The sequence below is a fragment of the Hoplias malabaricus genome, chromosome 5, assembly GCF_029633855.1.
Source record: "Hoplias malabaricus isolate fHopMal1 chromosome 5, fHopMal1.hap1, whole genome shotgun sequence".
Taxonomy (NCBI): domain Eukaryota; kingdom Metazoa; phylum Chordata; class Actinopteri; order Characiformes; family Erythrinidae; genus Hoplias; species Hoplias malabaricus.
The window spans coordinates 46517969-46542707 of record NC_089804.1 but is presented as its reverse complement, the minus strand read 5'-3'; the positions used below and the strand labels follow the sequence as shown (position 1 = coordinate 46542707).

At 38.1% G+C, this 24739-nt stretch overlaps 1 protein-coding gene across 1 annotated transcript; it reads left to right on the top strand.

The window, feature by feature from the left end:
- The first annotated feature begins 505 nt into the window (after positions 1 to 505).
- On the top strand, positions 506 to 21825 carry pard6b (par-6 partitioning defective 6 homolog beta (C. elegans)). Its single transcript, XM_066673370.1, has 3 exons — positions 506 to 868; positions 2218 to 2440; positions 17727 to 21825. The coding sequence occupies exons 1-3, from the start codon at positions 806 to 808 to the stop codon at positions 18620 to 18622; spliced, it is 1182 nt and encodes a 393-aa protein (XP_066529467.1). The 5' UTR covers positions 506 to 805; the 3' UTR covers positions 18623 to 21825.
- The last annotated feature ends 2914 nt before the right edge of the window (positions 21826 to 24739 follow it).

The following is a 24739-nucleotide window of genomic DNA, read 5'->3' as shown; positions in this document are numbered from 1 at the left end:
ACTTGAGTTATTTCCAGAAGTCAGTGTTTAGTGTTTTTTACCTAAAAAAATATGTCATCAAAACAATGGCAGTTTGATTGATTTTACCTGGAATGCATAATAATAATAATAATAATAATAATAATAATAATAATAATAATAATAGTTTTATGGGCATTCATAAAAATTGAGAAATCTGTTGTTTTTTTCTCAAATAATCTCTTCTAACTAGTGTAAAAACTAGTGTGCTTTTTTACATTTGCAAACTGCAAAATATTTCTGAAACAAAATCCTTGACATTTTCAGATCTCTAGATCGTGTGAAGGGTATTGTGAATGCATAGGACACGTTAAATAAATATATATTTTTTCAGGGTTTTTTTCGTTAATGAATAACTGCAATATGATAGGTGAGAAATGTCCAGCGGGGGCGCGCTTAGCGGGAACGCGCACAGATCGTGGAGCAGTTTCCTGGGTGCGCGCAGGCAGCAGCGTCATCACAGTCAGTGAGAGAGTGAGCGCGGCGGAGCGGAGCAGGGTCCCTAAGAGGACTGCGAGTGTGTTAAACTGTGTTTCTGAGAGAGGAGAGGAGGACAGGCGAGGGGAGGAGGAGAAGGTAACAGTTTTGGAGCCGATTCTGTTGACTGTCGTCGACACAGAAGAGGGCTGAAACAGAGAAGTAGCCCCGGAGACACAGACTTCCCCGCCTTCACCTGGAGCGAGAGAGTGTGGAAAGGCGGAGAGGGGGAGAGGGAGCGGGTCTGAGGCGAATGAAGTGCGGCGGGAGGAGGGAGAAGAGAGCGGCGGCGGGGCACAGTTAGCGAAACATGAACAAAAACCACCGAGTGCCGAGCAGCCGGAGTCTGAGCGCCGTGGAGGTGAAGAGCAAGGTGCGCAGCAGCAGAAAATCTCCTTTACTTCTTTACACACACACACAGCTACCACCGCGGCGGATTAACTATAGACTCTGGGCTTCGGCGGCGGAGTAACGCTATGACTAGGATTAGCCCCTTCTTTTTTTCAGCCCTTTTGCACTGTCTAGGTTACCTTTAGAAAAAATATTATTGTAATTTAACGTTCCCGTAGATCTTCTAGCGCGGTTAGCAAAGCTCGCCAGGTCTATTAAATAAATAGATAATTAGCTAATATGAAAAAGGCCACAGACTTCTTCTAAGGGCTACAAGTTTGTTTTTGTGATACATGTCCTGTTTTTATAAGTGAGACTGAAACCAAGCGTAGACTCCTTTTAGTAATTCCGAATAACATTACGTTAATTCTGGAAGAGATGAAGTTGGAATTTTCAGTTCCACCTTAAATAGTGCAGGAGTTAACGTCTGGCGATAGAGACAACCCGACAGTCTTGTAAAGTATTTTTACGATTACAAATGTTATTTGCGTTTGTTTTGGGGATGACTCCTGTGTTTTTGATACAACATAAGACCGAACCTCGACAGCATGTAAAACTCTGGGAAACTTGGGTGATTTAAGGTGGAACGATGAATTCGAGGAAGAAACCTGTTTCAGCCTCACCTAACCTAGACTCCTTTCTCCGTGTGTAGTTTACATGACTTAACGTGAATTGTTTTAGGTTCCTTAGGTACCATTCACTTGTGGATGTTGTAACGACAGGCAAAAGCGTGTTTTTTTTAACCGAAAGATTGTGAGTTCACCTGTCGTTTGCTGACAGTTTGTTTACTCTTGGTGAAGTAAATGGATGATCGGATGGATTGGACTTATAACTACAGCCTTTTTTCAGTTTCACTCTGCACAGTTGATGAAACTTCCAGAATTAATTAATAAAATTGCTTCCCTACTTCTCATCATGTCAGAGTACATTATTTATGACAAAGGAACAGAACAGAATACATTAGTATATAGTAATGACTTTACCATCTAATTTGTGCCTTTCTACTGTTAAACCTTTGTTGAAAGGATTCCTTTAAGGTTTTTGGAAGGTTCCATTGACCCTTTTTAGGCCTGTAATCTATCCTTAGCTGTTTTATTCCTTAAATCCGACATTGCTGCATAAAAAAAATTGACTAATTGTTGAGAAAATTACACTTTCTTTAATAATGCTTACTTATTTTTACTGATATCTAGGACATGAGTATATATATTTCATCATCAATTCTTTATAACCAACACCTTGTTTACGTCGTACATACCACATTATCTTCTTGTATGTGCCTCTGTTGGTTTCTGGTTTGTACACTAAAATATGAGTGTGCTGTGTTGTCAGTTTGGAGCAGAATTCAGGCGCTTCTCTCTGGACCGCTCCAAGCCCGGCCGCTTTGACGAGTTCTATGGTTTGCTGCAGCATGTTCACCGCATTCCCAATGTGGACTTGCTGGTGGGCTACGCTGATGTACATGGAGACCTACTGCCTATCAATAATGATGACAACTACCACAAGGCCATTTCTACAGCAGCACCCCTTCTCCGCCTCTTTCTGCAGAGGAAAGGTGAGGGTTGTTTTTGATCATTGTTGTTTATTTATGAAGTTATACTTGACCTGTGTATATCTCAGACACAGTTTAGTTTTTCAGCAGACTTGACAAGGTTAAACAAATTTGAGTGGCAAAACCCCATATAAATAAAACGTATTCACATTTAATTTTTGTGCAAGCATTTTAAATGTAACATTTTAAAGTGCAGAATGGTCAAGATGTGCTGTGCTTTTGATTACACCAGTCTGTCTAAATGGTATGCTCTGTCAGACATATACAAAATGTGTCATAGCATAAAATCTGTGCTGTCTGCTGCAGTGTCTCATTTAGTTTAACTGCATTTTTACCAGTATTCTGTAAAACTCTTCCAAATTTGCAGCAGTGATTCTGAAAAAAGCATATAAGTGTGTGTGCCATGGATATGTCTGTCCTGTTTTGTGCAACATGAACCATTCCAGAACCATTTCAATAAAGCTACAAGATACATTTAATGAAATTAGCAGTGCTAATAATACCTGGGGTGATTATTTATTTTGAGTGTTTCCCAAACAAGTAGTCTAGAGACAAAGTGGTATTTGTGTTTTACTGGTGTTATCAGATTGGGTTGTCTCTGTCGGCAGTCATTGCAGGAAACTCTAAACATTAACAACAATTTTTTTTTTCACTTTTGTCACCTAACAACAGGGCACTTCTCATTAAAATGGGAATTTGCAACAAGCCTGGTCTTCTGTGCTTGTCTAAAGTTATTCCCTTTATTTCTTTTTCAATCTCTAGCAGAATGTTGAAATATGATCTATTACTTACATTATTGAGTTTGATTGAATTTCTTGCTGGGGTCGTTTGATGCTCTGGGCTGAGTTGATCTCTTAATGTTATTTGTCTTTCTACAGCAATTTGTGGTATTTTGTTTTAGACATCATAGTGTTTGTAAAATATGTTTGCTCTAGGAGTGGACCTTATAACAAAATCTTTTATCATTATAATTACATTACAAAATATTATGCTTATCTGCCTCTTGTTGATACCGGTAAGATGCGGATAAGCATTATATTTTGTATTATGCTTAATTGTGTTGCATTTTGCAACGCTGACAAGTTGACTTCTCATTTTCTGTTTTATGTACTCTGTAGGGAATGGTTTTTGGCCATGTTTTGTCTCTGGTGTAGTCCCGGTAGAGTGGCTCTGTTATTGGGGCGACCCAGTCTAAGCTGTGTCTGTGTGCCATATGACCTATAGATGCTAAGCCACTTTGTTAGGAGGAGATTAAAGGGGTCACAGTGTAGCACTGCATGGGCCTGTGTTTCAATTACACGCTCAACGTTAGCATCCTGCTGTGCCCGGTCGCTGGCTGTAGTAGAGTGAGTGACACACACACACACACACACACACACATACACACACACTCAGAGCACACTTTAAGAGTGGGGGATGTCCTGTTGGGGACTGTCAGCTGTGGGAGTATGTCTAAGATTTGTAGTTTATGCAGTGTCTGTACGTGTTAGTGAGAACATACTGACACTTGTCTCTAAGTGCCAACTTTTTTACGGACTGCCACAAGTCAGGACATGACCAGCCTGTGTTTGGCTCTGTTTTCACCACACATTGGCCCTCAGGTCTTGTTGTTAATAGGAAGCTACTATTTATTTCCTGTACAAAAAAGTGTCTGATTTAAATGACTGCATACGTTTACCCTATTGAATATTTCCATTCATCTGCTTCCTGTTTCTTCCTGGGTGTAGTTTTGACACTGGGGCTTATAATTCAAAGTGAACTTTGGTGCCGAGCTCCACTCCCTGACTTTAATCTTTTTGTCCCCATGCTACTTTTTCAAACTCAATAAGGTTGTATAACACTTTATTGATCCTGAAGGAAATTACAGATATATCAAAGTTGTATATATTATTCAAAGCAACCAGTGAACCTACATGTTTCATCTGTGTATTCATAGGTAATTGTAAATGTAGTAAAATAGTAGCAGCAATACTTAAAATCTTGGACTATTAAACAATCTATGACAATAGGTGTATAGAGACGTTACATTTTTCAGATGTATTGTTCCATTGCTGTAAAAGCATCTGACTTGGTAAGATTCTCTAGAATGGCACAGTTCACCCTAATACAGTCTGAATTTGGAAAATTTCTTTCTAGCAATTCTTTGCAGCACGGCACAGAATAACGTTCTTAAACTTAATTTCTGAATCTCTGTGTAAAGGACAGAGTTGAGCAAAGTTACATTAATTAATTTTATTGTTTAGCCCAATGTTTCATGTGTTTTTTCAGTCTTATGTTTAGGTTTAAGACATTAGTCATAGGGTCTTAATTTTGATTTACATTACAATTTTTAAATTTATGAGATCAGCTGTTAATTGAATAGCTAGTTAAACGTTTCTGTCTCTACTTTTCACCAAGATAGGGCACAGTGCACCTCTACAGCAAAAATAGTGGCACATATGCTAACAATTTGATTAAAATATTTCAAAGCTTTTAAACAGACATGATACTACTGAAGTACTAATGTATAGGTCACTCCAGAGTAGGGCTGATGATTTGTCAGGTTTTTCCAATATTATTTGACTTCATTATTGATACCTAAAGGATTTTTTATCCCTTAAATTACAAACAAAATATACATGGTTCAGACCTGATATAAGTAGTCTGCAGTCTGCACTTCAGAGTGAATATGTGGTGATATAACAGGTATTCGTATTTCCTCACTAATGTGATTTTAAATGTGATTATTTTCTTTTTAGTGGGTTGGGTATAATTAACAGAAAGTGCTTTTGGTCAGAGAATGGTGAATCGTGCATTCTGAGTGAGTGGTAAACCACTGGTGTAATTTGAAACTCATTCTGCTGTGTGTTTCATATTTCCGTACACAGTTCATCTTTGATGTATGTTGAATCAGTAACAGTCTGTAAATGTGTAACAGCCCTGTTTTTCTGGTCTTGTTGTCATAGCTGGATGAATTATCTACAGAATAAGATTAGCATGGCATGTAGTTGTTCAGTGTTAGTGTGTAGTTTGCTGGTGTTGTAGGGTCGAGGATTGTTTGGTTCTAGGCTGAGAGATGGTCTTCAGTTTAAGTCTGCTTGTAGCTTTTTTCTTTTTTGTGTTTTTGAGTTTTGTTTTCATTCAGCAGAAACTATTTTGCATATGCAAGTGGCTTGGAATGAAGTCAGTTTACTGAATCTTTTATGTTGGTATGTTGTATTGCCTTAATGATATTCTTACGTCAAACCACTTGGAGGTTTAGTGTGTATTGTCTATGTGCCACCCCCCCTACTGCCCTCGCCAGTCACACACATCCACACCCACGCATGCTCTCTTGCACAATGTGTGGATGGTTGCAATACCATCAGTCACTCACTTGTTTACCTGTTGCCATGGTAGCAGTGAAGAGGCCTGAGCCCTTTGCGCTCAATGATGAGAGATTCTACAGCAGTGATGGAAGCACTAAGGCATGGTTGGTTAAATATCCATCAAACCACATATGCCTGTTACACACCACTAACATGCATGTTGAGAAATATTATTATCCTTGAGTCATGGATCTTTTGTTTAGTTAAGGTGTGGTGGTGCATACTTCAGTGTGTCCATAGGCCTGCTTCACCTGATAAGACTAATTGTTTCTTGGTTTCTTAGTGACTCATAGTCTATGTTTACATTCACATTTACTTGTTGAGATCAAAATGTTTTTGCAGAAGGTGGAATTCTAGCTTTTACATACTATTAGTACAGTCTAATCTGTATAACATGATTCAGATAGTGTGATATTGTGTTTCACTTTAGTGACATATCCCATGATGCTATGTTAAAATATTTTGTCAATGTTCCCATACAGTTTGAGTTATTGTTCTACAACTTTAAGCAGACATTTAAAATCTTCCCTGGCCCTTAAAAGTTTAAACATAAAAGACAAATCTTTTATACTACTTTATTGTTCAGTATGGTCCAGTTTACCTGAGCAGTTGTTTCTTTACGAGTCGTGTTAAGTCCCTAATGACCCATTCTACCTTTTGACACATTTATGTTTAGTAAATTTAAAATGTAGTTGCCAGTTTTAACTATCATCTCCCATGGTTTTGGTAAAGAGGAAAAAATATTTTTTTCAGTTTCACAGTGGATATAACATGTTTAATATTCATTTGAGACTGCTGTTAAAAACGCATTTAAAATGATGGAACACAGAAAAATGCTTGATTGGACATGTTCAAGGCAGATTGACACTTTGTGTGGCTTCCAAAAATCCATTATTCCAAGTTGATACCATCAAATTTAAAGGGAAATCCTATGATGTGTAATTTGCTCAAGAAAACAATTATCTGAGACATTTATAGGTCAGGATGTAGATGTACACAGTTGTTTGTATCTGTATAGAGAAATGCAATGCTGTAGCTTTTCAGACTGTGACTTTCCCTCCTTAATCTACAGTCATCTCTTTTCCAATTAATTCTTGAATGAGTCCAGGAAATTAGCTCTTCTCTCCTACTCCTCCTCTTCTTACTATCCCTCACAGCTTTCCTCCTGCTTTTCTGCTGATCCAGTTAAATGCTGAGGCACTATGCCTAACTGTGGTTAGCCTTAATTCATTTCCTTTCTGCCCCCTTGTTCACAGCATACATTCATCTGTTACTTCATCTTTCATAACATTTGTTTACAACGCCAGTCTGCTATTTAATATGAGGAACTGTGTCAGTTTAGTAATTTATTTACGAATTAGTTAAAATCTTCTTTGATATAAATGGTTTGATAGTCATTAAACCTTTATTAATGACTATTACTTAACCTTTATTAATGACCATTAAACCATATAAAAGGTTTGATAGTCAACATGTTTGTGACATATATCTCAATGCTAAAAATGATTAGGTCATATCTGTTCAGCAGTAGGCAGGATTTGTTTTCTATTACTGAGTGCATTTGAAGTTTGATCTCTTGTTCTTCACTTGCAATCCCTCTATCCACTAGACACAAAAATAGCCACTACTTTACATCTGAGAGACTGCAAAAATTTCAAAGAGCTCCCAATATAACCTTCAAAGTCTTGTTTCTTATAAATGGCACCATTGCCACAGGATTTATAAGTAAGACCCCTGCCTAGTATGAGAACTTGACTAATTGATAAATCAGTTACCACTGTCCTTTTTTTGTATATCCAACTGTCAGTGAAACTGTGGTGGATTGAAAGAACCTTGTGCCATTATTTTTGTAATCAATAAAATAAAAAAGATTTACACATGTATCTTTCCAGCCTAATGATATCCAACCCAAGACTGTAATCTGAGAAGGCTGCTCTTTTCTGTATGATCCCATTCAAAGTCACCCCCTCAAACAGCAGGTTTTCTGCTGCTAATTATCTAAATATAGCCTGCAGTTATGTTACAGCAAAGATTAACTGAACACTCTAGTTATTATAGACTATAAATATTATCTGAGCTATTTATTGAACAGAGAAATGTCACCTTTATTTATCACTTGATTTCAGTTATTAGATCAAGGTAGTTCAGATCTTACAGGTTCCAGTACAATGTTTCAGACCAGTGAAATATTAAAGTTTTTTGCACCTCAAACACATAGTGGTATGTGGTCTTGTGGTCAATCTGGTCTGATGGAAAAAGTTTAGTTAGTAGATTTGGAGGATTTTAACTGTTTTGGCTGGATATTTTTCCTCTTCTCACAGAGTTGTGTAACATAACCGCCTTGCTCTCTCTCCCTGCTGAATTCAGGGATTTGTTTACTTTTCCATGTACTGCTCGACCTGGATGTTTCTGAACACATAGGTGTGTGTTTGCTACTTTGTGTCATGATACCTGTGACGTCTTCATGCTGTCATTTCAGTTTCAGTTTTGAAGAAACACTGTGATCTACAGATGAGTCACTCAATGAATGAGTGAAATTTCAGGGTTAGATTGATCTGTAGGATGAAAAGTTATTTATTTATTTCCCCCCAGATCCTTTTTTTTTTAAATATGCTGCAACACTGTAGTGGCACCAGAGCCAGTACTTTAGAAGTTATTTACTATCATTATATCATTTATTGGCTTTATTTCCCATCCCGGCTATGTGTACATTTGCTTTAATACATTTTAAGGTTAAAAATTAACAGCATTGACAAGCTTAGGCTTACAAATGCTGTACAATGATTAATTGTACTAATATTAGCAATTAGTACTACTACATAGTCAGATGGGTAAAAACATCGTCAAATATCTGCTTAAATCATTACAAAAACGGAAGCATTTCTACCATGCTAATCATTTCTTAGTTTTAAAGGAATTATACACTGATACTGATAACTCTGATGTGGTGAGAATTGTGTGTCTTGTGTCAGTTTACAGCTGAATGAGTACACCATATTTTTTATTGGTACCAAGGTTACCGTTCGACTTATACTTAAAATATTTTTATTAAATAGGCTATAGTTGTTTACTTGTATACAGTGCTTCTCAAGAAACTGTATTTTATACTCATTACACACGAAGTGACATATGTCATACCTTTTTTTCCCCCCACTTTTGTTCTGTATGGCCTATAGATTGTGAAAATTAAAATCCCAGTATCCTATTACTATTTAAACAGTATCAACAGAGTACCTCTCTAGTTCATCACATGCAACCATAAAAATAGGGAAGACAGCTGACTTGACGTTGTCCAGAAGGTGATCATCAACACTCTCCCAAGGTGTGTAAGCCACACAAGCTCATTGCTCAAAAAGCTGGCTGTTGAAAGCATATTATTGGAACGTTGATTAAAGGGGAAATTGTGATAGGAAATGCACCCAGGCAAAGATAACCACAGCTTTGAGAGCATTGTCAAGAAAAATCTATACAAGAAAATAGAAAAACTTCACAGGTGTGAACTGAGGCTGGTGTTAGTGCATCAAGAGCCATCACTTTCAGATGTCTCCAAGAAAAGGGCTACAACACAGTGAAACTACCCTGACCTAAAGACAAGGTCAGAAGTGTCTTATCTGGGCTCAGGACTGCAACTTTTCAAAATAAAGTACATTTTACACCTCATTTGTAAATCAAGGTCCTTGAGTCTGGAGATGGCATGGAGAGGCATAGTTTCCAAGGTTTCTGAAGTTCAGTGTGAAGTTTCAACAGGTTTCCGTTGTCCAAATGTCCAGTGCAGCTTTCTACCAAAATGGTTGGTTGACCATGCTATTTCTGTGCTTGAGAGCCAACCCTCTAGACCTGAACCCCATAGAGAATTTATGGATTATGAGAAGATGGCCACTATCAAAACAACTTGGGCATCAATAATATCTCAGCAGTGCCATAAGATGATTGTCTCCATGCCACACCTCACTGACATAGTACGTCGAGCCCCAACCAGTTACTGAGTGTAGAAATGTGAACATACTTGTCAGATGTTGGACACTTCTGTATTGTAAATCTTTTCTGTTCAATTGTTTGAAATATTCTTATAATTTAAGGCACTGGAATTCCGATATTCATGAGCCACAAACTATACAGAACATAAGTAAAACAAAAAAGGCTTGAAATATATAATCTTGTGTAATGAATTTATTGAAGCAGTTTTACCATTCTTCAATTGTTATCAATGTTTTTCATTATATTGCAATTTACTAAGATGCACCTGTATATCAAAGATGTCCTGTGAGTATTAAGGTAGTATCAGTGTAAGATTGACAGCAGGATGATATAGATCAAATATCACAGGAAAAAAAAACAGTTTGTTTGCAATCTGGTAACAAATCAGTCCTGAAATTGCACATATATTTTTTGTGATGTTGATGTTGTAATTTGAGGTAGTAGCCTAATTTTATATTCAAATCTTGGGACAATTGCTCTTCATTTGTTGTGTCAATATCTGTATCAAAGAATATTCTGGTATTCCTACGTAATTCTTACCCTGTATACTTGCATACTATAAAATGTATCATTGTTTCTTGAAGCAGATAAAGGTGAAGGGGTTGAATGAGAGCAGCTGTAGATTTTAAAGAATGGGAGAAGGAGAGGAAGAAGGATAAGGAGTCGGAGAAGTGGAGGTAGAGAGGAGCTGTGCAGGCCTGTTGTGTAGAGGCAAGGGGCTGTGATCTGGAAGGGAAAAGAGGGGATGAGGAAAAAAGAATGGGGGTTGTGCTGTGTGGAATGTGGCCAGACTCTGATCACCTCAACTGGCCAGATTAGAGAGGACAGCGAGCCATGCACATGAGTGCAAGGAATGAACCACTCACTGAACATGCAGAGAAGGCTTGGAGAGGGGGTGGGGGTATGAGTATGGAGTAGAAAGCACATGAACATACAGAGAAAGTGTAACTGTGATAGAATAGGGCATTTCAGCATGTTCATTTTAATGCCAAAACCTGTTGTCCTGTTTTGTGCAAATATAGGACAATGCTGTGCTTGATTTTTTTTTTTCTAAAAATTATTTTTCATCTAGACAGGTAACCCGTGAAACAGATGTTTCCACAATGCAAACAGTTCTTGATATTTTGTAGAATTCATCAGTAGGGCTTGGTGATATAACATCTGCTCAGTTTAAAAACATTACAGAACAGTTGAAATGTGTTACTCTGTAATAAAATATACCTGCTCTGCTTAAAATTGAAGCAAGATTTTTATTGTGGTCAGTGCTGCCTCTACAGTTCCACTCTGGTTCATCTCTGCAATACATGCAGATGTGTTGCCGTACCAATGCATGACATGTCACATTCTGCAATGAAGAGGCCCACCTGTGCCGTGCACATAAATGAGAATCAAATGAGCCCAGAGGGAGGAAGTATTTTGGCACTGTATTGGATTGTTTAGTCTACATATCTCAGTCAGTGCTAAATTTGTAAAACAAGGATAAGGGAACAAGTGAGCACTGAGTGATCCAGCAAGTGGGCAGGGAAGGGAAAGGTCCCAAAACATCATCTTTGGTTAGTCATTTGGATTATTTGGGGGGTCACACCAAGACGATGACACAAACAGTGGGTGCAAACATGGCCGCTGTTATGGGTAAGTCCAGGAAAGCATAAGGCAGGCAAGTCAGAGGGCCCTCTCACAGGTTGCGCTGGCCAGGTGTGAGAGAGTGAGTGAGAGAGAGGCGCCTAGTCAGCAAGTTCTTAGCTGATGCATGAAACAGGGGGGAGAGGAGACATACTCCCACACTTTTATTAATTACACACACACACAGAACAAGAGTGAGCAAGAGAGTGTGAGACAGCGAGGGAGGAAACTCAACACAAATAAAGATCTTATTTTGTCATTTACCACAAAACCATGCAACGTTTAACATTTATCATGTATTAACACATTTGTTATCATTGATATTGGTGGTATTTTACTACATAAGTGGTAATGTGTGTGTGTGTGTGTGTGTGTGTGTGTGTGTGTGTGTGTGAACATCCTGTTATATTTGGATGTTTAAAATAACTCTTCTTATCCTTACTGAACTGAAAGGTATTTGTTTCAAAGTGAGAAATGAAAAATCAAATGATAGGTTTTGATCAGCCAAAACATAATGTTTACTCAAATATCAGTTATCAGTACCAACGTAGAAGTATTGATGTAGTCTTTATTTAGACTTTAAGTCGGCCACTCCTTTGGCACGCCTCACTGTTCAGTTGCCATGACATGGACTTCGCTGTGATTCTGTTCTTGGCATCACTCTCTTTTGAAATTGTTCTTTGTCATCTTTCTGTCTCTCTCTTGCCATTTCTCTGCACGTTAATAGTTGAAGGCTCGCTTTATCCTGGTTGTGCCAATGAGTTATGCGTATAGCGAGCCCAGAATAGCAACACCTCAGGAATTTTTCCCCATTGAAAGGATTTTTTCACCCATTTCCCCCTTGTCTCACTCTCCATCTTTCTCTGTTCCTTAATAAGCACTCATTATGCCCCCCTCCTCTGTTTCTCCCCCTATCACTCTGTAACTGGAACACAGTGGCACACACACACACACTATGCAGGAGATATGCGCCCCTGGACCTTAAAGGAACAGGAGCACTTCCAGAGTTGTCACGTAGATGTGCAAGGCTGAGCACAGTCACAGTAAGAGAGTAAACACAGGCCCAGTTAGAGCAGCACTCGTCCACGCTGAACAGTAAACACAGGCCAAGAGAACAGCTTGCCACCGAATTTCCTGAATAGAGCCATTCTCTAAAGCCAGACATGAGGCATCACGTCCATCATATGGCCTGCCACAGAACAGCTGAATATTGAATGAGGTGAGTCTGTGTCTCAGGCTGTGACAGGCAGTGACATGGCACTCGTTTGCTTATACACCCATGTTCATTTTAAATAGATTCTCATATGTAACATTCTTGAGATTTTCTTCAGTAACACCTAGCAAAATCAGTTTTATATAAACATGAAACAAAGGGTATTTTCATTCAATAATTTTTATTAAATAATGTTTTATGAGGTATTTATTAGCTGGTGTTTAATTTTTCATAAAATACATCCATTATTATTATTATTATAATATGACCTGCCTTTTTCAAAATTGTTAATATACATGTTAACATCTCAGCACTGTACAGCTTTTTCAGTCAAACATGACACACACATTGTATTATGAAAAATGTGGAAGCTAAACTACAGAAACAACCAGATATCTTTATGTCAACAATAGTAACATACACTTGTATTTCATACATAATGTTGGTTCCAGATTTTAGAGTAGTGGGACATGCATGTTCTCTCTATTTGCACATGAAGCTTTACAACAACGAATGCATCCTAAAACACTATTACACAAAAAAAAATCAATAAATAAAAGAAAAAAAAAGCTACATATCAGTTCTGTGCAGAAATGCTGCTGAGTGCTCTGGGCCCAAGCTCATCTCAGATGGTCCAGTGGTCAGTGGAAATTTGTTGTGATAGAGCACTCTGTGCCATAGCCCAAAATGACCATCCACACTGTTTTCCATGGTAGGTGAAAAGTCAACATGATTTTGAGGGTTGCATCAAAGCCTACAGTATTGATGACTTGTGTATATATGCGAAGGTACAATTTATGTGGAAGGGTAAAATAGGATTTTTAAAGAAATATGCTATGATCAAGGTGATGTCTTTTCCTGGGATGTCCTTGGCTTTTTCAGCAAGACAATACCAGGCCTCATTTTGCAAATACTACAGTGGTGTGACTTCAGACAGTTGTGTGTAATTAAAAGGGAAGGTGATATGACTCAGTGGTAAACATGCCTCTGTCCTAAATGTTTTGAGTGTGATGTAGAATTCAAATTCTAAATTTGTCTAAATTGGTTCATGTCTAGTGTGCACATTCAATTTTTTATTTATTTATTTTTTTTCCTTTTATTTTCTACTTATATTTATTTTTAGCTGGAGTAGAAGTAATGCAGAACAATTATTTCATTGTTTGGTGTAACTGACTATTCACTGTACTTATCAATGTTATCCAAAGGAAAACATGTATCTTTATTTTTGTGGTTTTTTAGTTTACTACATCATTTGAGCACAGCAGCTCTCCTTCACATTGTGTGAAAATTCCTTGATGATGGGATCAATAGAAATGCTTCGTATTGGTGTGGAATTAAAATTTTACATTGATTCCCATTGAAAGATAATGTTTTTCCCTTCTCCTGTGAAGTAAGAATTATGGAGATTCCTGGGGGTGTTTTTGGATGGTGATGATATAAGAGTAAAACTTTCTTTTTTTGATTCTTAAATCTTATTACCAGAGACACTGTTCAGTGTCTATCATTACACACATGAATTTAACGCATAGTTTTGCAGTTTTGTCTGAGGTATTTTGTATTGCATATTTAAAACTAAAGACTATAAACATTCTCCAAAATGCTCCCAGTAGTGTGTTTATTCATGTCAACAAACCTCTAAGGAGGGCTGTATGAGTTTAAAGGAAGTATTGATTAGGGAGTTGCCATGAATGAATGGATTCAACTTTGTAAAAGGATAGCAAGATCAATAATGGTGTAGTTTTTCATTTGTGTGAACCCCTGTAATCTCTCTCACACAGGCATGGTTGACCAACTGACACCAGGGGTTGCTTCTTGGTCTCTCTGAGAGGAAGCCTACTGAGGTCTGTGATGGAGATAGGGATTTGTCTTGACATAAATTTCATGATAAGCAAGTCGTGACTCAGATGTAGAGTGGAAATGAGTATGTGTTACGTAGCTGGGCTTTGAAGTGCTGAAATGGAATGGGAATTTTCTTTAAGTTGGCCACAGATAATTGAATTCTTTGGGTTGCATACAGCTCGTGTGGTCCTGCATCAATACGCGCATTATTGATGGTTTTTCTTTTTATCGATCAGGATAACCACAGTGGGTGTGTTTTTAGGTCAAGAAATGGCCGTTAGGGAATTAGAACTTAGGGTTCCCTTTGTAATGTTGGTAATGAGACATGGTGATGACTGGATTGGTTTCCGTGGTGAAGGCCTCAGGTTTCACAAAGAGAAAGCAGCACTTCTTTGTGTTGGAGAGACTCTCAGGAGTTCAGGTGTGTTTGTGTGTGTGTGTGTGTGCGTGTGTTTAGTTATTTTGTGGGTCTGTATTAGGTTAAATAAAAAAAAAAAACACACACCTCTATGCACGTGAGTGTGAGAGGCCAAGTTTATGTAGAGCAAAACAAACACGGGTTGTGGATAAAGTAATGTACAGATTAAATGTGGCAAAACGAGAACAGTGAATCAAGAGAACAAAGCGAAAGAGACTAAAAAGCTAGCACTTCAGCTTCTCATGTTTGACTCCTGGGCACTACACTTTTGGTTTAGACACAGTCTTGTTCCCAGCTGGGGCTGAAACCAGTTATTATGAACAGGGCTGTTTTAGACAGGGAGGAACGATGCTGTGGTATTTTAATTAAGCATAAAACAAATGTTTTATTAAGACCCCAGGGAACTGTGTTAACCTGTGGAAAAACGGGTGTAATGTGTCCCCTTTAAAGAAACATTCTTTTGGAGTCCCAGAACTATTTGTCCAAGCCAAGAACCATTTGAGAATGAACATGTTTAAGTGCTTGATTCCAAAGCAAATTAACACACATTTTATTTTTGCACACTTCTTCTCTCGTTAGTTTTTTTTTTATTTTTTTTTTTATTCTTGATAGTCGGGGTTTGTATGAGTGGCCTTCAAGGCTTTAAGATTCTGTCCTTCAACTATGACCCCATTGTGTTAGCTCTGTGTTCTGGCATATAGGAGCTGGAAGGATGGTGCAGAAGACAGGCAATGGAGGAGATAAAGAGATAAGCGATGAGTTAGCATGCTTGGCTGCACAGGCCAAACACACCAGAGATCTGCATGTGCACGCATGTCTCAGAGAGGATGGTTACACTGCTCGTCCTCTCTAACTGTGTGCATGAATGCATAACTGTGGTCTTAAGAAATTATCTTTTTAATTCATGCCTGCGGGTTTCATTAAGTGTACTTCAGTAAATAAATGAGTGAAGCTTTGGCTGCAAGTTAAAACACAGACCAGCTCCAGGTAGTTTACTTTTATCTCATGGGAATAAAAAGGGAGACTGTTACAATTGGAGAACAATCAATGCTTTGTGTGCAAGGATGCACTGATATAGGAACTGTGGACTGATACTGGTATCTGATATGTTTCGTTTTATATATCTGCTAAAACTGATCCCATTACATATACATTTATTAAGTGTACAAACCGAAACTACTTCAATGTGAACTAGCATTACACAGTATTGTAACATATGGATAGGCTTGTAAATGCAGTAAAATGACATCAGTGTTCTGCTCTTGTAGAGTACAAATATAAATGTCTGTTCAATAATATAAAATCTGCCATTATTACAGAGTATTAATTATGATATAGTAAAATGTAGTTAGCAGTGTTACCAAAGGATTCCTACAGGAAAAATAGTATTTGGCAGCCTGAATGGTGGAGAAAGTGGGCAGAGGGGTTGTTACCCTCTTCATTATTTTGTTCACAATGTCGATTTGACTCCAGTAATTTGTGTCAGAGTGATTATTTGGGTTTTATGTGGGTTCTTACAATGAAGAGTTCATTAATTTGATGGAATATTTTCCCATATAAAACCTTGTAATAAAGTTTGGCCATGGGAGGCACTCATTTACAGGGACATTCTGTGGTTTGTAATATTTCAGACTTTACTGTCAGATGATTTATCAAAAATTGTATTTGTGTCATTAGAAAAGAGAAATGTTAGAAGGGCTTTTGTCTTTTGACCAGAGACTGGGATAGAAAGTAGTTTACTTTCAAAACAGGGGTGTTAATATTTTGGTGTTAATGATTAGAAGCTCAGGTTAACCATTACCTTTTTCATGGGACAATGGTGACAATGCACTGTCTGTTAGTGTTTTCTTATATTTTCCAATATAATTTCACTTTAACAACTGTACTCTTCTGTGCATTTGCTTTTCCTCTCCAGAGTTTTTATATTCACGCCCCTCCCTTTCTCTCGCGTGCACTCTTGCTCGAACTCACGCTCTCTGCCACCTTCCTTAGTCCTTTAATCCTGAGTTTGATTTTCTCACAGGTGAAAGTCCAGGCAGCACAGCCCTGTGAGTAAGCCTTTGAGGAATTTGCGAATGGCTGCTGACAGAGAGAAAGAAAAATGGCAGAGGGAGATCCATTGTAAAGAGGCGGGAGGCAGGCAGGAGACTTGGCCTGGGTTTACAGTACATTACATTTCAGATCAGAGACAAAACAAACGAGGCAGGCATTTTTTCGCCTCGGGATTCCCTTTAGGCCTCTCCTTAAAACAAAGCTGTAGGAAACTTGGAAAGCAATTTGGGGAATAACTGTGCTGGGTTTAACTTGCAAACAGGAATGGGTTTAATGAACAAGAATCTAGCACCAGTTATATGCTGTTATACATTGATTTTCAATATAAATGTTTCATTATTGTGCCTTTCTCTGGTTTATTACCCTACCATACAACAGCCACAATATTCTGTTTTATCAGCAGGTTCTTATTTTATAATGCAATTAAACAGAAGCTAGAGGCACATGCAAAAGTCCAAAAACCACAGATAAAATTACATGATTTATTGATTTAATAAGTGACATTAAAACTTTCCCTACACAGATTTATATTAATTCTAGAGCAAATGCTCTATTTTGATTAACCTAAATAGAATGTGTCACAATGTTTACACAGGCCACTTTTTGTATTATTTTTCAGATAGAATAGCTGCAAAACTGGCCTATGGTGTATTGTATTCAGATGAACATAACAGAACACTGTGAAGTGTATTTACTGTTGAGCAGACAACATATCCACATGTCAACATCCATAACTGGCTTTACTATGACCCCTAATCAAATTTTAATCCTTAACCAATTCTAACTGCTTGTTTTTCTTTATCTACTCTGTTTCCACAGAGGAGGCGGACTACTCTGCATTTGGTACTGACTCCTTGACTCGTAAGAAGAGTCCAGCGGCCCTGGCGGCAGTTCTCTTGCGCCCTGACGCCAACAGGAAGAAGCCTCCTGTTATAATCAGCCTGCCAAAAGACTTCCGGCCTGTCTCTTCCATCATTGATGTAGACATCCTCCCGGAGACACACCGGCGTGTTCGCCTCTACAAACACGGTCAAGAAAAACCACTGGGCTTCTACATCCGTGATGGCTCCAGTGTGCGGGTCACTCCCCAGGGACTGGAGAAGGTTCCGGGCATCTTTATATCTCGTCTGGTGCCTGGAGGCCTGGCAGAGAGTACGGGCCTCCTGGCCGTCAATGATGAGGTGCTGGAGGTCAATGGAATTGAAGTGGCCGGCAAATCTCTTGACCAGGTTACGGATATGATGATCGCCAACAGCCACAACCTCATAATCACTGTAAAGCCAGCTAACCAGCGCAACAATGTGGTGCGTAACAGCAACAGTGGGGGTGGGGCTGCTTCAGGCAGCTCAGGACGATCGTCTGACAGTGGTGCTAGTTTCTATAGCTACTCCATGCCGGGTGCTACGGCGATCACCCCATCACATATCATCCAGAACTTCAGGCCGGAGGAAGTGGAGAGTGACGATGAGGATGAGGACTTGGTAATTGAGGCTGGTGGAGATGCACGGCATGCCCCACGGCCAGCAGCAGGGGCTACAGCTAGCTATAGCATGCCGAGCTTGCCCAGGTATGAGCCCCACCTCAACCTTCGGCATTCAAATGGTGCCATGGCGACCAGTGCTAGTGTGGGGTCTTTGAGTGGTCCTGACAAGGGCTTGGAGAGGAGCTTAGAGAGGAGGAACCTAGAGGAGGATGGCACAGTAATCACATTGTAGAGATGACCAAGACATGGAGGCACGAACCATAAGCAACATGCATACAATACAGCAGATATGTAACAGTGTGCATAAATATAATACATCCACTACATATACTGCATATGCAGTATATAAGAAACTCCCAGTCATATTCTTCATAAGCACAATATGTAACAGATATGCACACCAAAAAAAAAAATCACATACCAACCCCATCTCTTGTGCCATAGGACTAATGATGCTTGTCTCTACTCCGTGTGAACTAGAAAATCAAAGCCTAGTCTGAGGATCCTTTGTGGAAAAACCTCCATAATAGCTGCATAATATAGCACTTGTCTTTACCCAGTGGGTTAGTCCCTGAAATTTTCCATGTGAGGTCAGTGTCTGTACACTTCCCTCCACATCTGTGGGCACAAAAATGAGTAATAATGGACTTGATGAGTATGAGTAAATGAATGAATGAATGAATTATTGCACAGGTCTATGGGATCCTCCTACTTATGGAACCATGGAGGAGAACTGTTCTCCTGGGCACATTATCAATGATGACAATCCTGTTTCACCTAGACAAATAACTCCCTCAGGAGTCCTGTGACCCTAGTGTCCAAAACAAGAACAAATTACTGTGACTTCCGCTCTTTGTGGTTTCCATAGTAACTGCTGATGGCCAGGCTTCTGAGATTATACTGTTTAAAGTGGGAGAGAATTGTGGAAAACTTATTTCCTAATATATGAGGCTAATTCAACAGTCACATTGCTTTCCGGTGTATTTGTTTGTAGTATTTCTCCAGAAAACGTTTTTATATATCAAGTGTAAACTAAATTTATAATGCTTCTAAACTCTTGTGTACAGGGATGTGATCTTTCACGTAGGTTTCATTAAGAGCTATATTCTAGCATGCTGCACAAATTAGGACAGTGTCCATGTGCTGATGCTTTTAAGTCATTGCCAAGAACCTTTAAGAACCAAGTAATTTTTTTTTGGGATCTTTTTTTTTTTTTTAAATAATCCATATGACAAGGGCTGTCACATTGACCTGTGGCATCTGATTTATGTGACCTTTTTTAAAGTGTACATTTCATCCATCTTTCTTGTCTTTTGAACACATTTGCCACGTTTTATTGTGTGCTCTGACGTGGAAAGACAATTTCATGTATGAGGAGTGCTTCTACTCTTAAAATGCATAGTGTGAATTACAGAAATTACTTTGTAAGATTTAAATCATTGTATAACATTGTAAAAGAGACCACCCTTCTGTTATGTAGTTTTCAGTCAAAAGCCCCCCAAAGGATTCTGCATACTTACTCTGCATACTGCAAAAATATTGATCTGTTGTCCACAGTGGGGGTTAAAAAAGATTGTGTATATATATAATTTTTTTATTTTATTTTATTTTTTTTTTTTTATTATATAAAGAGTTCTTGGGTATCACCATTTATAGTTTTTGAAACTCATTTTTAAAAAGACATTCTCCTTCATTTTTAGTGGAATGTCTTATTTTTATTCTCAGACATAACTCCTAACAAATGAAAAACATTAAATTGTCTTGTTGACTGAAAGAATATACATGAAGGGAGGGCTCTGAATTCTGCACAATGGTATTTTAACGCCAATGCAAACCCTTTTGTTTTAATATATTTAGGGGGTTAATTGCTGTGATGTGTCAGACCCTGAAGTGTGAACCCTGACCCTCAGCAGATCACCATGAGCCTTTCAGTAGTTGCATAATTGATGTGGCGTAGATGTGATCATGGGCAGCATTATCTAGGCCTATGTGCATGTGGGCGTGTTGCTGACCAAATGCATTAGCCTTATCTGATAATGATACACTCAACAAATGCACCTTCTCACTCTCATACCAAAACACTCCCACACCTGTACTTCCTCTCCATCTCTGAATCACACACCTTCTTGATACTGCACTTTTTAGTGTGGGGTGGAGTCTGCCTACCTCTGGGTGGATAATGATGACTGAGTATATTTCCTGTAATGCCTCTGAGAAGGTGTATGGCTGTTTATCCATAAATAAATGGCACTGCAGCATAATGACATTCAACCTCTGCATAAACAAGGAAAGGCCTTACTGCTACAGTGCATTCCTTTATGTTACCACTACCAATCACTCAACATTTCTGATGGGATTACAAACTACTCCTGCTTATATATCTGCCTCATAATTGTTAGGACAGCACCCTTAGAAGTGCAAATATCAAATTTACCGAATGGACTTAATGAGGCAGTAAAGCTAGAATGTGACAGAACTGTTTGATATGTTGTAGCAAAGGTAGTTTGACCTCTCACTTTCCATTCCTCTCTTGTTCATGTTCTTGTACTGCTGTGTCTGTAGACTTACCTGCAGAGACACATGATGAGAATCACAAACACTGGAAGACAAGAGCCCATATTTTTCCACTTTCTTCCCTAATACTCAGACACTTTAATGAACTCACATTCTCACAACTTGCTTTTTGCTGGTACGAGTGACTTTATGAATGCTGTTTAAATAAAAAAAAGAAAAGCATTGATAATTTATTATTATACTAACCACTACACACAACTTGGGGATTGTAACCACAGCATATGTATTTATTTTCTAATCGACGCAAAATGTATTTTTACTTTTTTCATTAAGCTTCTACACTTCTCATGATTTTTTTTTAATATAGCGGATCATCCATACAAACTGAGGTCTTGAAGCAATTTGTAGCCACTTCATTTTAACAGGAGTTATTGCTATTGCGATTTGTTGGGATGTATAAAATGAAGTTTATAACATGCTGTTTTCCATACTGTGAATTTTATTTCTGGAGGAGATCTAAAGACCTGTATGTATCAGAGACCACAACAATAATGGGCTTTTAAACTTTTTCTTTTTTATATATATCAAATACTTTTCTTTTTATTTGAAAATGAGCAATGATTTTTTTATTTGCTTGCTAGATAAATCCTAAGGTATAGATTTGTAAAGAAATGATCAGTATTTTCTTATAAACGCTATATGATGTAAATGTATATTGCATTTAATAAAACTGTTTTAAAAAGATAAATACTGTATTAAGACATAGGTGCACGTCTTTAAGCTGGATGAAATAAACTAATATGTAGAAAAAAACTTTTAGCTCCCTTTTCATTTTGTCTGTAAAGCATTTTTTGAATGTTTGATAAGTTAGTGATTATCCAAATATTGCCTACTTTCACATTTATAATTAAATAAAAATAATTTCGCTTGTTTGTGTTTCTCTGTTCATGTATCATTACCTGTCAAAGGCTGAAGCGAGGGATCATTTGATCTAACCTGCTCTTTGAAATTAAACCGTAAAAATTGTTGCCATTTTTAAAGTCTCAACTTTTATGGATGAGGTCATCTGAGACGAGGCAGTGTTAATTGTGGATAATGATTTAATGCTGCCTCCTAGTGTTGAGATGCTATAACAACACTGGCGATCACTAACCCGTTGTTGATCATACTCGCCACAGACCAATGCTTGAGCTTTATAACCCACTCGACATCACTTGGCTCTGGATATGGTGAACATGTGCAGCTGCTACAGAGCTTTCCATTGTAGTGGCGATGCTATGGAAATTAAACGATACGTTTATGATAATATGCACTTTGGTTAGAAAGCAATTTCATTACATATCTTGTGCACTATGTAACCACTAGGGGGCTATTAGAGATTTAACTATGTATGTCATTGGCTATTCAGAAAAATATATATTTATATCCTAAGCATATAATAAATGTGTAGGCCATGTGGCTATTAAAATTTGAACTTTATGTGTTTTTTTCAGCATATAAAATAAGAAAGCATTAAACACTTAGTGTGTGTCAATGCGGCTCAAGAACAACAACAGCCAAAAAAAAAAAATATATTGCTAATAGTGGCTTAATTGAGTGACAGGTCCTGACACTTTCTAGTGCTGTGCTTTCACATGTCTGGCATACATACAGCTGGAAATTTTCTGTGTCAGATGCGTTCTTATAGCTGAAAATGTTCCTCATGGTTTATGCATGTTACGGTGCCTATGCAGGAGGCATGGCATGAATTTACTTTGAATTGTCTAGAACATTACACTAGCTCTATTCACATATATTCTCACTTGGGCATTATCTGGATTGGTACAAGGATAAAACTAACAGGATAAAATCTGAGTAATGTCTGGTATAACTGTTATGGACATTGGTGTTTACACAAACAGCTCCTCTGGGAAATATCTGGAAAATTCTGGGTTATGTGTTGAAGTGAAATTGACAGCATTGTCATGTACACTTAAGCTGTAATTTTTGACTAATTTCAACTAGAGATTAAAGGCAATCATATTTCTGAACTCTATAACTCTCTGGCTATATTTTAAGGTGCAATGTGGTTACAGCTATGATAGCAGAGAAATGGAGTTTAATCTCGAATTGGCACTGGCAGAGGCACAGAGCAGTCTGCGGCGGCTATCAGGGTAGGACCAAGTAATGACTGCCAGCCAATAGTAGCAGCTTCCAATCAATCGTTGTTCAGATTTGGTCAGATTTTTTTGCAGATGCCAGTCTGCTAATATCAGCTAGCTGCCCTTCTCAGTTAATGGCTAAGTAGCAGCTCAGTTACTGCCATCACTGTCTAATGGGCAGCTGCCATTGTCTGCTACTTCCTGGTGCTAGCTAGAGACTCTCGATCATGAGAAGTTATGGATAGCCAGTAATTATATATCAGTTGGACAAGCGGTTGTGGACAGTGAATGAATGAAAAAATGTCTTCTGGTTGTTACTTATTGATACATTGGTAATTGCAACTTGTAACACATTGTAGAATATATTTGGATTATTACCCCAAAAACAATATCAAAACAGTATTTTTGTTAAAAAATGTGACATTCTGTAAAATTCAAATTCACACATTCCTCACTTGATTTATCTTTAAAGTTTCAGGTAGTGGTTTTACTTACTTCTTCAAACACTCAACACATTATACTAAAGATCTGATGATATTACCTGATTTGAGACTGAGAGACAAGATGGAAAGGAATATTTATATTTTATAGCTCAAACACCAATTCATTTCACTGCAATTTCAGTCTGTATACACAACTACACCTCACATTTAAAGAAATAACATGTAAGAGGCAAAATAAGTGAATGTGAATTAGCATTATATCATTAATGGTGGCTGATAAAAGTTATTATTATAAGTGGGGCTGTTTGTGCCACACTGTCAACTTATGTCATCCCAGTACAATTGAACATGTATGGCAGGACAACAAAACTGGCTCTGTGACCTGTAGTTCCTTCACCAAAGTCTTGCTTCAGACGGATCCTAGAGAAGAGAGAGATATAGTTGAATGTGGACCCTGCTGAAATCCTGTACCCTGATAATCACAATTAACTGTCTGCATTGTCCCTGCATTAGGATGACAGGCAGAAGATTAAATTTATGAGGAAGGCTAAATTTATGTTGCTATGTTGTGTATTTTCTCTCAGAACTGGTTTTTGTTTGACTGTGCTCCTGACATTCATCTGGACATGATGGACGCCCAGAATCTTGCGAGTGTGTGAGTGAATGTGAGTGGGTGTGTGTTGCCCTGTGAAGGACTGGCACCCCCTCCAGGGTGTGTTCCCTCCTTGCGCCCAATGATTCCAGGTAGGCTCTGGACCCACCGCGACCCTGAACTGGATAAGCGGTTACAGATAATGAATGAATGAATGATTTTTATAAAAATCTTTAATCTAGAAAAGACAAAATTATATTTCCACCAGTGAGGCCAGTCGATCCTGATTAATGCTATGCATTTTTTTTATAACACCTCTAATATTATACATTTATTTGCATATACAATTACTGAATTATTTGTTTTGTAACAAGTGAGAAAATGACACTCAATCAGTAATAGTTATTACCATACTATTACCATATACCCTATTACTACTGACTGCTACAATGTTTTACACAGTGCAAAAGGAGTATAAACAAACTTTTGGAGAACACAGTGCTTTTCAAAAGAGGCCTTCCATTCAAAAAATCTAGTTTTTTTGCATGTTAACACGTCCATGTGGTGTTAGAAGACCTTTCATGAAACAAGTAGTGAACACTGGCTGAGCATTTCTGATTTGAAACAGCTGTGTTCTGAAGAGTCTCAGACAGGGGGCT